Genomic DNA, 12726 nt, shown 5'->3' on the forward strand with positions numbered 1-12726 from the left:
CGCCCTCACCTGCCTGACTTGTCTGGAGAGGCCCCGGAGGAAGGAGGAAGCGGGCGGGAATGCCTGTTCGGCCCCAAGGCTCCCCCTCCCACTGCAGGACAGCCCCACATTGAGACCCCACCTCCCCCTACCCCATGAGTCCAAAACAACCCAAGGCAAGCGCCATCCAGTGGGTAGAGAACTTGTCAGAGTGAAATAACTGATTTCTTTGGCAATGGGCAGGTCGGGGAGAAAAGGTTGGGCTTGGTTAGGTCAGAATACTGTGGGAATGCTTTTGGGCTTTTGGAAAATTTACAAAAATTACACCTGCTTATTGTAGCTAATACAGATGAGGAAAAGAAAATCCCACCCTCCCAAGATAGACTCCTTGATTACTTGCTAAATTTAATTATTATTCATCATCTTGTTATCTTTTCATGACTGTACCACTGTATTAGTCCATTTTCACACTGCTGAAAAAGACATACCTGAGACTGGGTAATTTATAAAGAAAAAGAGGTTTAATGGACTCTGTTCCATGTAGCTAGGGAGGCCTCACAATCGTGACAGAAGGTGAAAGGCATGTCTTAACATGGTGGCAAGCAAGAGAGAATGAGAACCAAGCAAAAGGGGTACCCTTGATAAAACCATCAGATCTCATGGGACTTATTCACTACTACAAGAACAGTATGGGGGAAACTGTTCCCATGATTCAATTATTTCCCACCGGGTCCCTCCCACAACACGTGGGAATTATGGGAGCTACAATTCAAGATGAGATTTGGGTGGGGACACAGCAAAACCGTATCTACCTCAAACCCCTCTTATCAAACTCCACTGGGCATTGACACTGGTCACTGAAAGTTAGGATCACAGATGTTGACACACACATCCTTTAAACATTTTATTATAACTTAAAAGCCTATAAATGCATGACCATTCATTAAGGATGGGGACTTCTCTCTGAGCAGGGAATTTCATTCTTGCATTAACTATACCCATAATGCTTGTCTTACAGTTTCCAATTTGGGTTCATTTGAAGAGAAGTAAGATATTCACAAAGAAAGCTGAGTGCAAAGTCCACTTAGATTTTTGCAATATTTCTTAGTCTTTTATAGTTGCCTTGCCCACAACTGTCTCTGTAGCTCTTTTTAAAACCTCATTATTCTTTTTCTTAAACATTCCGTTTTGTGTTCATTGAAACAACTCTATTCTTTGCACTTGTGTTTCATCAGTTTATGTGGAATTTGATTAATTACTTGACTACAAAGCAAGTGTAGCAAGCATTCAATGTTTCAGAAATAAAATGGACATTTTCTTATTAAGCCCCCTATTGTTGGAATTTTAGTTGTTCCCAGTTTTTTAATTATTTTGAAAACTCAGTGTTGAACACCTTTGTTCCTAAAATTTTGAATGCATTTTGGATCATATCTTCCACTGGATTCCTGGAAATACAATAACAACATTTTTTAGACTCTTGGTACTTACTTCTTATTTCCTGTTTTTCTTCTTGAACCCTGTTTTCTTTTTTCTTCTTTTCTTTTTTTGTTTTTGAGATGAAGTCTCATTCTGTCACCCAGGCTGGAGTGCAATGATGCAATCCCAGCTCATGAAAGCCTTCATCTCCTGGGTTTAAACAATCCTCCTGCTCCAGCCTTCCAAGTAGGTGGGACTACAGGCATGCACCACCACACTTGGTTAATTTTTGTCTTTTTCTGGTAGAGTCAGGGTTTCACCATGTTGGCCAGGCTAGTCTCAAACTCCTGACTTCAAGTGATCCACCTGCCTGGACCTCTCAAAGTGCTGGGATTACAGGCATGAGCCACCACACCCAGACAAAACCTTGTTTCCAATGGTGACATTTTCTTGCTCTCAGATTAAGTAGTAATTAGTGTTTCTTTTCAATGTCATGCTGTTCTTAGCTGGTTTGTTATCAAGTGCCTTCATTCAGTCAACAAATATTTATGTGAGCATTAAACTATGCACCAGCCGTTCAATGGCTAAAAGAGCTCATAGTCAAGAGCGTTTTTGGCTTTTGCCTCTTTCTATAGGTTTTGAAGAGGCTTGCAAGTAAAAGACTCCAAGTGAATAATAAAATAAGAGTATACCAGGACCAAGGTCAACACAAACATCTTGCTATGATTTGTATGTGGTGTGTTTGTCCCCACCAAAACTCATGATGAAATTTGATCTCCAGTGTGGCAGTGTCGGGAGGTGGGGCCTATGGGAGGTGTATGGGTTTTAGGGGTGGGTTTCTCATGAATAGGTTAATGTCCTGCGTTAGGAGTGAATGAGTTCTCACCCTTGAGGGAAAAGATCCATCCATAAAGAGTGGGTTGTTAAAAAGAGTCTGAGTCAGACTTTCTTGATTTTGCTCTCTCGCTTCTTCTCTTACCAGGTGATCTCTTTGCACATGCCAGCTCCCTTTTGCTTTCTGCCATGAGTTGAACCAGTCCGAGTCCCTCACCAGATGCATATGCCCAATCTTGAACCTTCCAGCCACCAGAATAGTAAGCCAAATTGCTTCTTTAGAAACTACTCAGTGTCAAGTGTTCTGCTACAGCAACACAAAATGGATAAAGAGAGAAAATTGGTACCAAGAGTGGGGTGTTGATATAAAGATGCCTGAAAATGTGGAAGTGGCTTTTGGAACAGGGTAATGAGCAGAGATTAGAAGAGTTTGAAGGAGCAGTCAGTAAAGAGATTGTATTGTTTGGAACGGAGCATTAAGGACAGTTCTGGTGAGGACTTAGAAGATGAGCTGGAACTTCTTAGATACTGGTTAAGTGTTTGTGTCCAGAATACCAATAGAAACACGGACAGTAAAGGCCACGATAATGAGGCTTCAGATGGAAATGTCGATGACACCACTGCTTACTGCTTAGGCTCTTTGGAGTGGAGGCATGAGTCGAACCTGGGGCTGCTTGAGCAGGGAGCAGTGTCACAAAGGGTTGGGGCATCCATGTCTACTTGGTACTAGTTCTACAGGTCAGGTGTGCAGAATGCAAGAGTGGTAGAAGTGTGGTGGCGTCCACCTAGATTCCGCAGATATATCAAACTGCCTGGGAGCCCAGGGAGAAACCTGCCACGGGGTGGAGCCACCACAGAGCGTTCTCACTGAGGCAATGTCTAGTGTGGAGCAGGGCCACCATTGGGACCCTAGAACTATAGAGCCATTGGCAGCATACAACATCCGTCTGGCAAAACCACAGGCACCCAACTGCAACCCATGGGAGTAGCCACATGGGCTGCACCCAACAAAGACCTGGTGGCACACTAGACATAATGGCCTGAGGCCTTTGCGAGCCCAGCCCTGGAACCAGCACACCCAGGATGTGGGATGTGGAGTCAAAGCAGATTATTCTGGGGCTTTAAGATTTAATGTCTGCCCTGCTGGGTTTCAGATTTATGTGGGGCCTGTTACTCTTTTCCTTTGGCCTATTTGTCTCTTTTGGGATGGGAATATTTACCAAATGTCTGCTTCACTGTTGTGTCTCAGAAGTAAATAGCTTGTTTTTTATTTTACAGGCTCATAGCTGGAAGGAGCTTGCCTTAAGTCTCAGATGAGACTTTGGACTTTTAAGTTGATGCTGAAATAAGGTAAGACGTTGGGGACGATGGGGATGTGTTGATTGTATTTTTCATGTGGAAAGGACATGAGTTTCATGGGGCCAGGGGCAGAATGCTGTGGACTGGATGTAGTTTCTTTGTCCACACCAAAACTCATGCTGAAATTGGATCTCCAGCGTGGCAGCATTGAGAAGCGGGAGCCAGTGGAAGACGTTTGGGTCATGGGGCAGATCCCTCACGAATGACTTGGTGACCTTCTCAAAGTAATGAGTGAGTGCTCAGGAACAGATTAGCTCCCTCCTGAGTGGGCTGTTCGGAAGCCGGGATGCCCCTCTGCAGGTGTCTGCTTCCCCTTTGACGTTCTGCCACGTTGTGACACAGCACAAAGGCCCTCACTGAAACCAGGGCCACGGCCTTGAACTTCTCAGCCTGCAGAACCATAAGCTAAAGAAACCCCTTTTCTTTATAAATCACCGAGACTCAGCTATCCTGTTACAGCAACGTTAAACAAACTACAACACATCCCTTTTCCACAAGACTCAACAAAATTGCTGTTGCTGATTCTCAGACTTGGCTTTGCATTTTCTAACAGCCAAAAAAAAAGTGGGAACTGTGGTCACTTACACGGTTGTCATTACTGGAAAAGAGGAAGCATCTGTGTTCCTCTGGGAAAGAAAGCCTTTCCTAGCACTGAATCCAAAAGACACTTCTTGAGTGTGATTTTATTACCTCGAAGAGACACCAAGCAATATCAGAAATGATGTCCTCAACAACATTTTGGAGTTTTATTGAAACAATAAATGCACTATCAAGTTTCCCAAAGCCTTTGTTTAGTGATCTTCATCAAGTTAGGGGCATATTAAAATACAACTTCATGAAGGTGACTGACCAAGAAACGACCCAAGTCTCCAGGTGAGTAACCAATTACCTAGTCCAGCTTGGTCCTAAAGAAGAATTAGAATTTCTAGAGGAGAAAGAACAATAAAATACCATGTTTTTATCTGTTAACTTGGCAGAAAATATGCTTTCTCTAAAGATTAAATCCCAGTTTTGGCAACAGTTGGGAAAGTCAGCCCTCTCACGCCCTGTCGAGGGGAATATAAATTGGTACAATCTTTTTTAGAGGGCAATTTGGCGCTAAGTAACAAGAGTCTTTAAAAAGTGCTTACACACAGCAATTCTGTGTTGGGGGATCTTTCCTTCTAAAGAAATAACCAAAAATGCACACAAAGACTTAGGTACAAGATGTTTGTTTTGCTCTGGCTCTCTGGGTGGCAACAAATACAGATGGCACCACCCAGGGCTGGCACTGGAAATCTCTAGAGCCAGGCAGCTCTGAGAGCTGAATTTTTTCTCTCACTCATGTAAGCTCCTCAGCTTCTTTCTCTCTTTGCACCTTTTTATTTTGGAATAAGTTAAGACTCAAAAGAATTTGCCAGAATAATAGAGTTCCCCTGTACCCATTACCCAGCTTCTTCAGTGATAACACCTTACATAATAATAGTACATTATTAAAACCAGAAAAGGGACACAGTAGGATAGTTTTGTTTGTTTGTTTTTGAGATGGAGTCTCGCCCTGTCACCCACCAGGCTGGAGTGCAGTGGCGTGATCTTGGCTCATTGAAACCTCTGTTTCCCAGGTTCAAGCAATTCTCCTACCTCAGTCTCTGGAGTAGCTGGGATCACAGGAGAGCACCACCATGCCTGGGTAATTTTTTTGTATTTTTTTTAAATAGAGACTGGGTTAGAATACTTTAAACTATAGGCCTTATTTGGATTTTACTAGGTTTCACATTCACCATACACTCTGTGTGTGTGTGTGTGTGTGTGTGTGTGTGTGCGCCTATGAAACCATACGTATGGATTCATGAAACCACCACCATAATCAAGATCCAGAACTTTTCCATCCGGAAAGAAATTCACCTCTGCTACCCCTCTGTCATCATGCCTCACCCCCCACTATAGCTCTTGGCAACGACAGCTCTGTTCCCCATCACTGTAATTTTGTCATTTGAGGAGCGTGATATAAATGGAAGCACACAGGATATAACCTCTAACCTCCCGGTGTGTTTCTCCCTCCCCAGCCTGCCCATTTTCTCAAAATGTCAACCAACCACAACTTCTGGCCCCTCCTCAGCCTCTGCTCATGCTTTTTGCATCAGTGTCCCTCGGTGAGTGGGTCTCACTTGGTACTTTTGCCCTGAGGGAGGGACTCCTATGGCCTGGTGCACATGTGGGTCCAGCTATGTCATCGGTCACTGACAAGTTAGCTGTCTTGACTGTCCGGGGGTCAGGGTCCATGTCTGGTCCATTCATCCGTGGCAGAGGGGAGTAGGCTGTTTGACGCAAAACAGGGCCACCGTGCCCACCCTGTCATTAAAGAGATGAACAAAGAGAGGTCCCCTCTGAGAAGGGCTGGGGCAGTGGATTCTTTAACTGCTATGTCTACTTCACAGGTCACTGGAAAGAGCCTAAATGTTTCCTAATAGAACTCCAGTTTGGGCTGATTTGGGGTAACCATGCCCTCCCTGGGTCCTCCAGGGCCCCAGAGCATGGATGCTCTTGGGTGTAGTAAGCTCGTTGTGAAAATTCCATTCTCCTTGCCAGTGGCTGGTTTAGGCAGAGCATGGGAGACACAATAAGACACAAGTGAGGACTCTGAGGACCTATTCTTGACCTCCAGAAGTCCTGTGGGAATTAACTGGGTTGGGGCAGGCCCAAGGGAGATCAGCTTGACCTCAAAGAGCTACCAAGGGTTTCTCAAATAGGAGACGGCATCATTCTGTGTGTTCTCTCCAGAGGGCTTTACCCAGGGAACACCGGACAGAAAATCGCTGCTGTGGCAGGAACAGTTTGTAGCAAAGCAAAACAGAACAAAACCCAATAACCATGGAGGGAAGATGAAAGGCCAGAGGGGAGATGCTGGGAAATTTTATTAAACTAAACAAAATGCAGAGTAATTGTTTTGTGTGTTGGTTCCAACGGCCCCACGTGATTTCTGTGCCTGTGAAGCTTCCAATGCCTTCCCCAAGGTACTTGGTACTCAAAGCCTGGTGTCCCCAAGTTTTGCTGCGGTTCCAAAAGAGCAGAACACTGTCCCCTCATCCACGAGCTTTAGCCCACACAGGGAGTGGATGCTGTCCTCACCTATCAGTGGGGTGACCATATAACTAACTGTCCAAACCAGGACAGGTGCCAAAGTGCAACAGAGAGCCATTAACTCCGCCAGAGTCACGGCCACGAGCTAGGACCACCCAAAGCAGCTGTGGGGTCACCTGGCAAGTGGCCTCACTGCTTCTGGTAAGAGCCCTGACACCTGCCCCACCTCCTCTCACCTTACCTTCTGGGAGATACCCATCCCCTGTTCTAAGCTTATGACTCTGATATTGTATCTATGTCAGGGCCTCTCAACCTCAACGCTGTTGACATTTGGGGCTGCAGTATTCTTTATTGTGGGAGGCTGTCCTGTGCCTTAGAGAATATTTAACAGCATCCCTGGCCTCTACCCACTAGATGCCAGTGATAATTCCTCCCACAGTGTCTCTGGACATTGGGCAAATGTCCCCAGGGGAGCAAATAGCTCTAATCTCATCCTTCAGGCCCAGGTGTGCTTCTGGGTTACAGCTCACCTGGAGAGTCAATGGCTTTCTTTTCTTTTTTGTTTTTTTGAGACAAAGTTTTTGCTCTTGTTGCCCAGGCTGGAGTGCAGTGGCACAATCTCGGCTCACTGAAACCTCCACCTCCCAGGTTCAAGGGATTCTCCTGCCTTAGCCTCCTGAGTAGCTGGGATTACAGGCATCTGCCCCCATACTCAGCTAATTTTTTGTATTTCTAGTAGAGACGGATGTCTCATCATGTTGGCCAGGGTGGTCTCGAACTCCTGACCTCAGGTGACCCGCCCTCCTCGGCCTCCCAAAGTGCAGGGATTACACGTGTGAGCCACTGCGCCCGGCCCAGTTAATGGCTTTCTAATCTTGGGGCCTAAAGAGACTGAGTCACAGGACAGGGCAGGAGGCCATCTATGGGAATGGGCAAAACAGGGCTGTGGAGGACCCCTCAAGAAGGGGGAGAAATATGTTCCTTTTTCCCCAAGGTTTTTTCTAGAATCCTGCTATGACATGCAGGGGCTGGTGTCTCCATGGGAGACCATCCACGTCTCCTAGCCCCCGAAATGACAGCCATGACCCCAGAGAACCAAGCTGGAGTACAGTTCAGGAACACCTGCACCTGCAGTGGGGAGATTGTAGCTGGGTGGTCCCCACCCACCGGGACACGCCAGGCAAGTTGAATGAATGAATTCCAGTTTAGTCTTAAACTCACTGATCGACTCTCTGTGAGTGCCTTTAATTTCTCTGATCTTTAATTTGCCCACTGGAACAACAAAGAAAAGATGACTGATCTGCCTGACACGGGTGCAGGGTGAGAAGACCTCCTCCAGCCCATTCTCTCAGAGGCCATTTAGGAGGTCCACAGGCATCTCTCTGGGGATGGCCATTGCTAGTTACTGCGGGGTCTTTGTAAGGAAAGTGAGGCATGGAGGAACAGGGCCACTCCCTGAGTATGGTAGGAACTAACCTGCTGTTTCACCACGAGCATGGTAAGAGGAGCAAGGCTCAGTCCTCATGTGACACCAGACCATAGTGTCCTTGGAGGAAATTGAGGACTTGCTGGAGTGAGACATTTTCCTCTTAAGTAACTAAAAAAGGGCAGGGGTCTGTGTCTGTCACTAATAGGGAAATTCACCAGGATTCAGATCCAGGGGAGTTTTTTTCCCATATCAGTAGGGCCATACCCCCACACCCACCTGCTCTGAAGCCAGCAGATAGATGTGTGGATGGAAAAAGTCTCAGTTAACATCTAGCCCAGTGGTTTTCAACCAGTGGTAATTTTGGCAATTTACCAACCTTTGGCAACATCTGGAGATATTTTTGGTTGTCACAGTTGGGAAAGGGGTATTACTGGCATCTAGAGGGGCAGGGGCCGGAGATGCTGCTAAACATCCTGCCGTGAACAGGGCAGAGCTCCCCTCCTCCATCAATGATACATCAATAGTTTAAGGTTGGGCTGGTCACGGTGGCTCATGCCTGTAATCCCAGCACTTTGAGAGGCTGAGGTAGGCGGATTGCTTGAGGCCAGGAGCTTGAGACCAGCTTAGGCAACATGATGAAACCCCACTTCTACTAAAAATACAAAAAGATTAGCTAGTATAGTGATGCATGCCTGTAGTCCCAGCTACTCAAGAGGCTGAGGTGGGAGGATCACCTGAGCCCAGGAGGTCATGGCTGCAGTGAGCCAAGATTGTTTCGCTGCTCTCTTGTCTGAGTGTCAGAGTGAGACCCTGTCTCAAAACAAACAAAAAAAAGTCTTGAGGTTGAGAAACCATGATGAGACTGAAGCACTAAGTTTTGTCCTTCATCCCTGGGGCTGCCACTGCCATCCCATGGGGAAAGCTGGGGTTCTCCACCCCTCCCCTACCCATGGGAATAAAGGCAGGAGTTAGAGGTCATATCTCCTGCTCCTCCGAGGTTTTCTTGAGCTATCAGTGAAAGAACTGCTTGACCCCACTGTAGAGTCCAGCACTCATGAGGTTTAGGGAAGACATGGAAGGGGCCGGACCCAGGCCAGGAGCTTTGACTATGGCCACAGGGGCTGGCACTGAGTGACGCCCACAGACTCACAGAAGACACCTGACCAGGAGAGACCTAAGCTAGTATCCCCCACCTTCCCTTTCTGGGTAGGGTGGCACCTACCTTCTTCCCCCGGGGGGCTACAGAGGGGTCTTGGCGTGCCCAGGTGACTCATTACCAGGTACATCAACAGTGCCCAGAAAATGTTCTTCCTTTACTATTCTTCCCCGCCTCTCCTGTGATCATGCACTGTCAATACCTGCTTCCAGGATGGAGCCTGGTAGTTTAGCAGAAGATTGTGAATGATCTAGAAATATGACCCTCCCAGCAAGGATTTAGAAGTGAACATGCATTAAAACCCGAATGGTAGCAGTAATCATTTGCTTCTTCGGGCCAGGCCTTGTGCTGCACGCTTTGAATATAGCGTCTCCCTCATTCTCTCAACAGCCTCTCAAGGTGGGTATTAGAAGCATTATGTCAGCTTTTCAAATGATGAGTCCAAAACTTACAGGGATCAAGTAACTTCCCAAAGGTCCTTGGCTATAGTGGCAAAGACGGATTCAACTTGAGACCCAGCTGACTCCAAGGCACCTGTTCCTAATCCTTGGTGAGCCTCCCCCAGGACTGTTCCATCAGTGAGTTCCAGGTAGGCAGAGGCACTGCGTCCCTGTGACCGAAGCTCCCGAACCCATCCCTCCGGCCGCAAGCAGCCTTGTCCTCTCAACCCGGGGGCCATCCATAACAGTCATCGTCTTGAACAACGGCAGGAACGCAGCCTGTGCTAAACTTTCTCCTGTAAAAACAAACCGACAGGAAACTTTAGGCACTTCCCAGTAGATGGTGGTGGCTGAAGAGCTGGGAATCGTTTCTACCCTCTGTGGGAGCAGAATCTCTGATCTTCACAAGTGATGGCTGAACGATGTGTCAACCTTCATTGAGGCTTCCAGAAGCTAGAGGCTTCCAGATAACCGGAGGCAGTCCTGTTTTCTGAGAGGCCTATTTGCCAGGCCCAGAGGGAGTCTCCCTTCCTAGAACCAAGCTCGGATGAATCCTACATATTTTTGCTGGTTCCAAGGCACATGCTCCTAATCCTTGGTGAGCCTTCCCCGGGACTGTTGCTTGCTGACTCCAAGGCACACGCTCATGGCTGCAGACAGCTGGAGCCCGTGACAAAGCAACATTGCTTGGATTTCAGCCATGGCCGTTCCCTACCCCAGGGCTCACCATCCCCTGCCATTTCCTCAGGCTGCTTGCACGAAACCAGTGTCATAGGCTCCATACCCACTAGGATGGCTAGAGTCCCAAAAAACAACCAACCAAGGAAAATAACAAGTGTTGGTGAGAATGTGAAGATATTGGAACCTTCATACATGGCTGTCGGGATGCAGTCACTATGGTCAACAGCCTTTAAAAGTTAAACTTGGGGTTACCATATGATCTAGCAATTCCATTCCAAAATACATCCCCAAGAGAAGTACAAATGGGTATTCAAACAAGTGTACGTGCACCAATTTCACAGCAACACTATTCACAATAGCTAAAAGGTGGAACAACTCAAACGTTCATCAGTGGATGAATGGGTAAACAAATTGTGATACACACACACACACAGGAATATTAATCAATCATAAAAAAAGGAATGAAGTACTGATGCATGCTGCATTGTGAATGAACCTCAGAAACTTATGCTAAGTGAAAGAAGCAGATACAAAGGGTTACGTATGAAGCCATCCTCCTTACATGAAACATTCAGAATAATGAACTCCCATAGACACAGAAAGCAAATTGGTGGTTGCCGGGGAAGAATGCGCAATAAGTGCTTAAGGAGCATGATTTTCCTTTTGGGATAATTAAAGCATTTTGGAACCAGATAGAGATGGTAGTTGCACTACACTGTGAACGTACTAAATGCCACTGAGTTGTTCAATTTAAAAGGTTAATTTTGGCTGGGCATGGTGGCTCATGCCTGTAACCCCAGCACTTGGGAGGTCAAGGCAGGTGGATTGCCTGAGCTCAAGAGTTCGAGACCAGCCTGGGCAACATGGTGAAACCCTGTTTCTACTTAAATATATATTTAAAAATTAGCTGGGTGTGGTGGTGTGCACCTATAGTCCCAGCTACTTGGGAGGCTGAGGAAGGAGGATTGCTTGAACCCAGGAAGTGGAGGTTGCAGTGAGATGGATATTGATAATTAGATTCCTAGAACAGGGATAGGAACATTTGCAATGCTTTTGGTCCAAACTGCAGATGGCCCCACAGAAAGTACCCATAGAATTACCCTTTTCTCAAGCCTTACTCACTGACTGAAGGTGGGGGTTTGACCCAGCCTGGGATGGCAGCTGACCCTTAAGGAGACCTAGAAGACACCATCACGGCTGGAGGGGACACTTCCGGCCCCCACCCCTGCTAGCTGGCACCTCGATGGCATACACTGCTTCCTTTGCTACCTGCCTAGAAAACCACTCTTTCAAAGTTTTTTTTTTTTTTTTTTTTTTTCATTAACTTCAAAGCTAGGAAATGGCTATTTAAGATGTTATTTTCTGTCATCCCAGGAGCCAGGAAATTGGGGAGGTGGCATGAGCCTGGTCCTGCTTTCTTTGTTCTGAAATACATGGAAATGCTCTCATTTCCTGGCCTCCTCTTCTCCTCACTCCTATCCCTGTCCTACCCTCCAGGGCCCTTGGCTTTATCTCCCCTCACCATGCCACCGATATCTGCCCTGTGCAGTGTGCTCTGCGGAAAGCGGCAGCCACTTGACCTCCCTTCCCTTGGAACCATCCAGAAACCTGCTGAGCTGACGGCCACCGCAGCCACTTTTCATGGGCTGAGCATCCAGAAGTTCTCTAAGGAACTGCGCACGTGTAACACCATAGCCCATGTGAATCCGTGCTGACATCCGCATAGATGAGCAGATCAGATGAGATTTGTATCTCCCTGAGGCCCATGGGCACGAGTCACTAGAGTTTTATGGGGTTCAGTAAGGAAAAGTCTGGGTCTTCTAAGGATGTAATCACCTCTTACAAAAATTCTCCCCCAACCACCTGGTGCCTTAGCCCTGCAGGGAGCTGTCCAGGTGCTGACCCATTTACTCGCAACTTCCTGGGCCGCCTTCGGACCTTCCCCGCCAAGGTTTCTTTTCTCCCCGTTCGTGATGTATTCTGCTCCATCTGGGGCTTTTATTCAGTGTCATTTCCTTTACCACCCTGTAACTTTCTCAGCAGTCAAATTGGAGAGGAGTCTTCATTTTGTTGATGGGCGCCCTGTCCTTGGAACTGTTTTATAAGCAATCATCCAGTTACTAAGGGGACAAATGATGAAAGCAGAGGATGAACAGCTGGTCTTAGGGGAGCCGGGAGGGCAGCTGGGAGAACAGCCAGTGGGAATCCGAGCGGCTGCTCGGTGATCCGGCAGGGACGCGGATGGCTGTGTGAACTCTCCCAGGCTTCACACTCTGATGCATCCAGAACAGGAGACTGCACACTCTCAATGAGGAACAAATGTGGTTCTTAGGAAGCCACATTTGAGCCTTGATAAGGCCCTTAGTGGGCTC

General features: G+C 47.1%; 1 protein-coding gene across 1 annotated transcript in view; it reads left to right on the forward strand.

The window, feature by feature from the left end:
* Positions 1-4174: 4174 nt before the first annotated feature.
* Positions 4175-12726, forward strand: part of CACNG5 (calcium voltage-gated channel auxiliary subunit gamma 5) — a 66045-nt gene continuing 57493 nt past the window's right edge. Inside the window, exons 1-2 of the mRNA XM_012453964.3 lie at positions 4175-4461; positions 5190-5257. Of these exons, the coding sequence (XP_012309387.2) occupies positions 4307-4461; positions 5190-5257 (223 nt within the window). The 5' untranslated portion in view covers positions 4175-4306. The remainder of the gene's footprint in view (positions 4462-5189; positions 5258-12726) is intronic.

The sequence above is a fragment of the Aotus nancymaae genome, unplaced genomic scaffold (genome assembly GCF_030222135.1).
Source record: "Aotus nancymaae isolate 86718 unplaced genomic scaffold, 86718_ANA_hifiasm-v0.15.2.pri h1tg000089l, whole genome shotgun sequence".
NCBI classification, from domain to species: Eukaryota; Metazoa; Chordata; class Mammalia; order Primates; family Aotidae; genus Aotus; species Aotus nancymaae.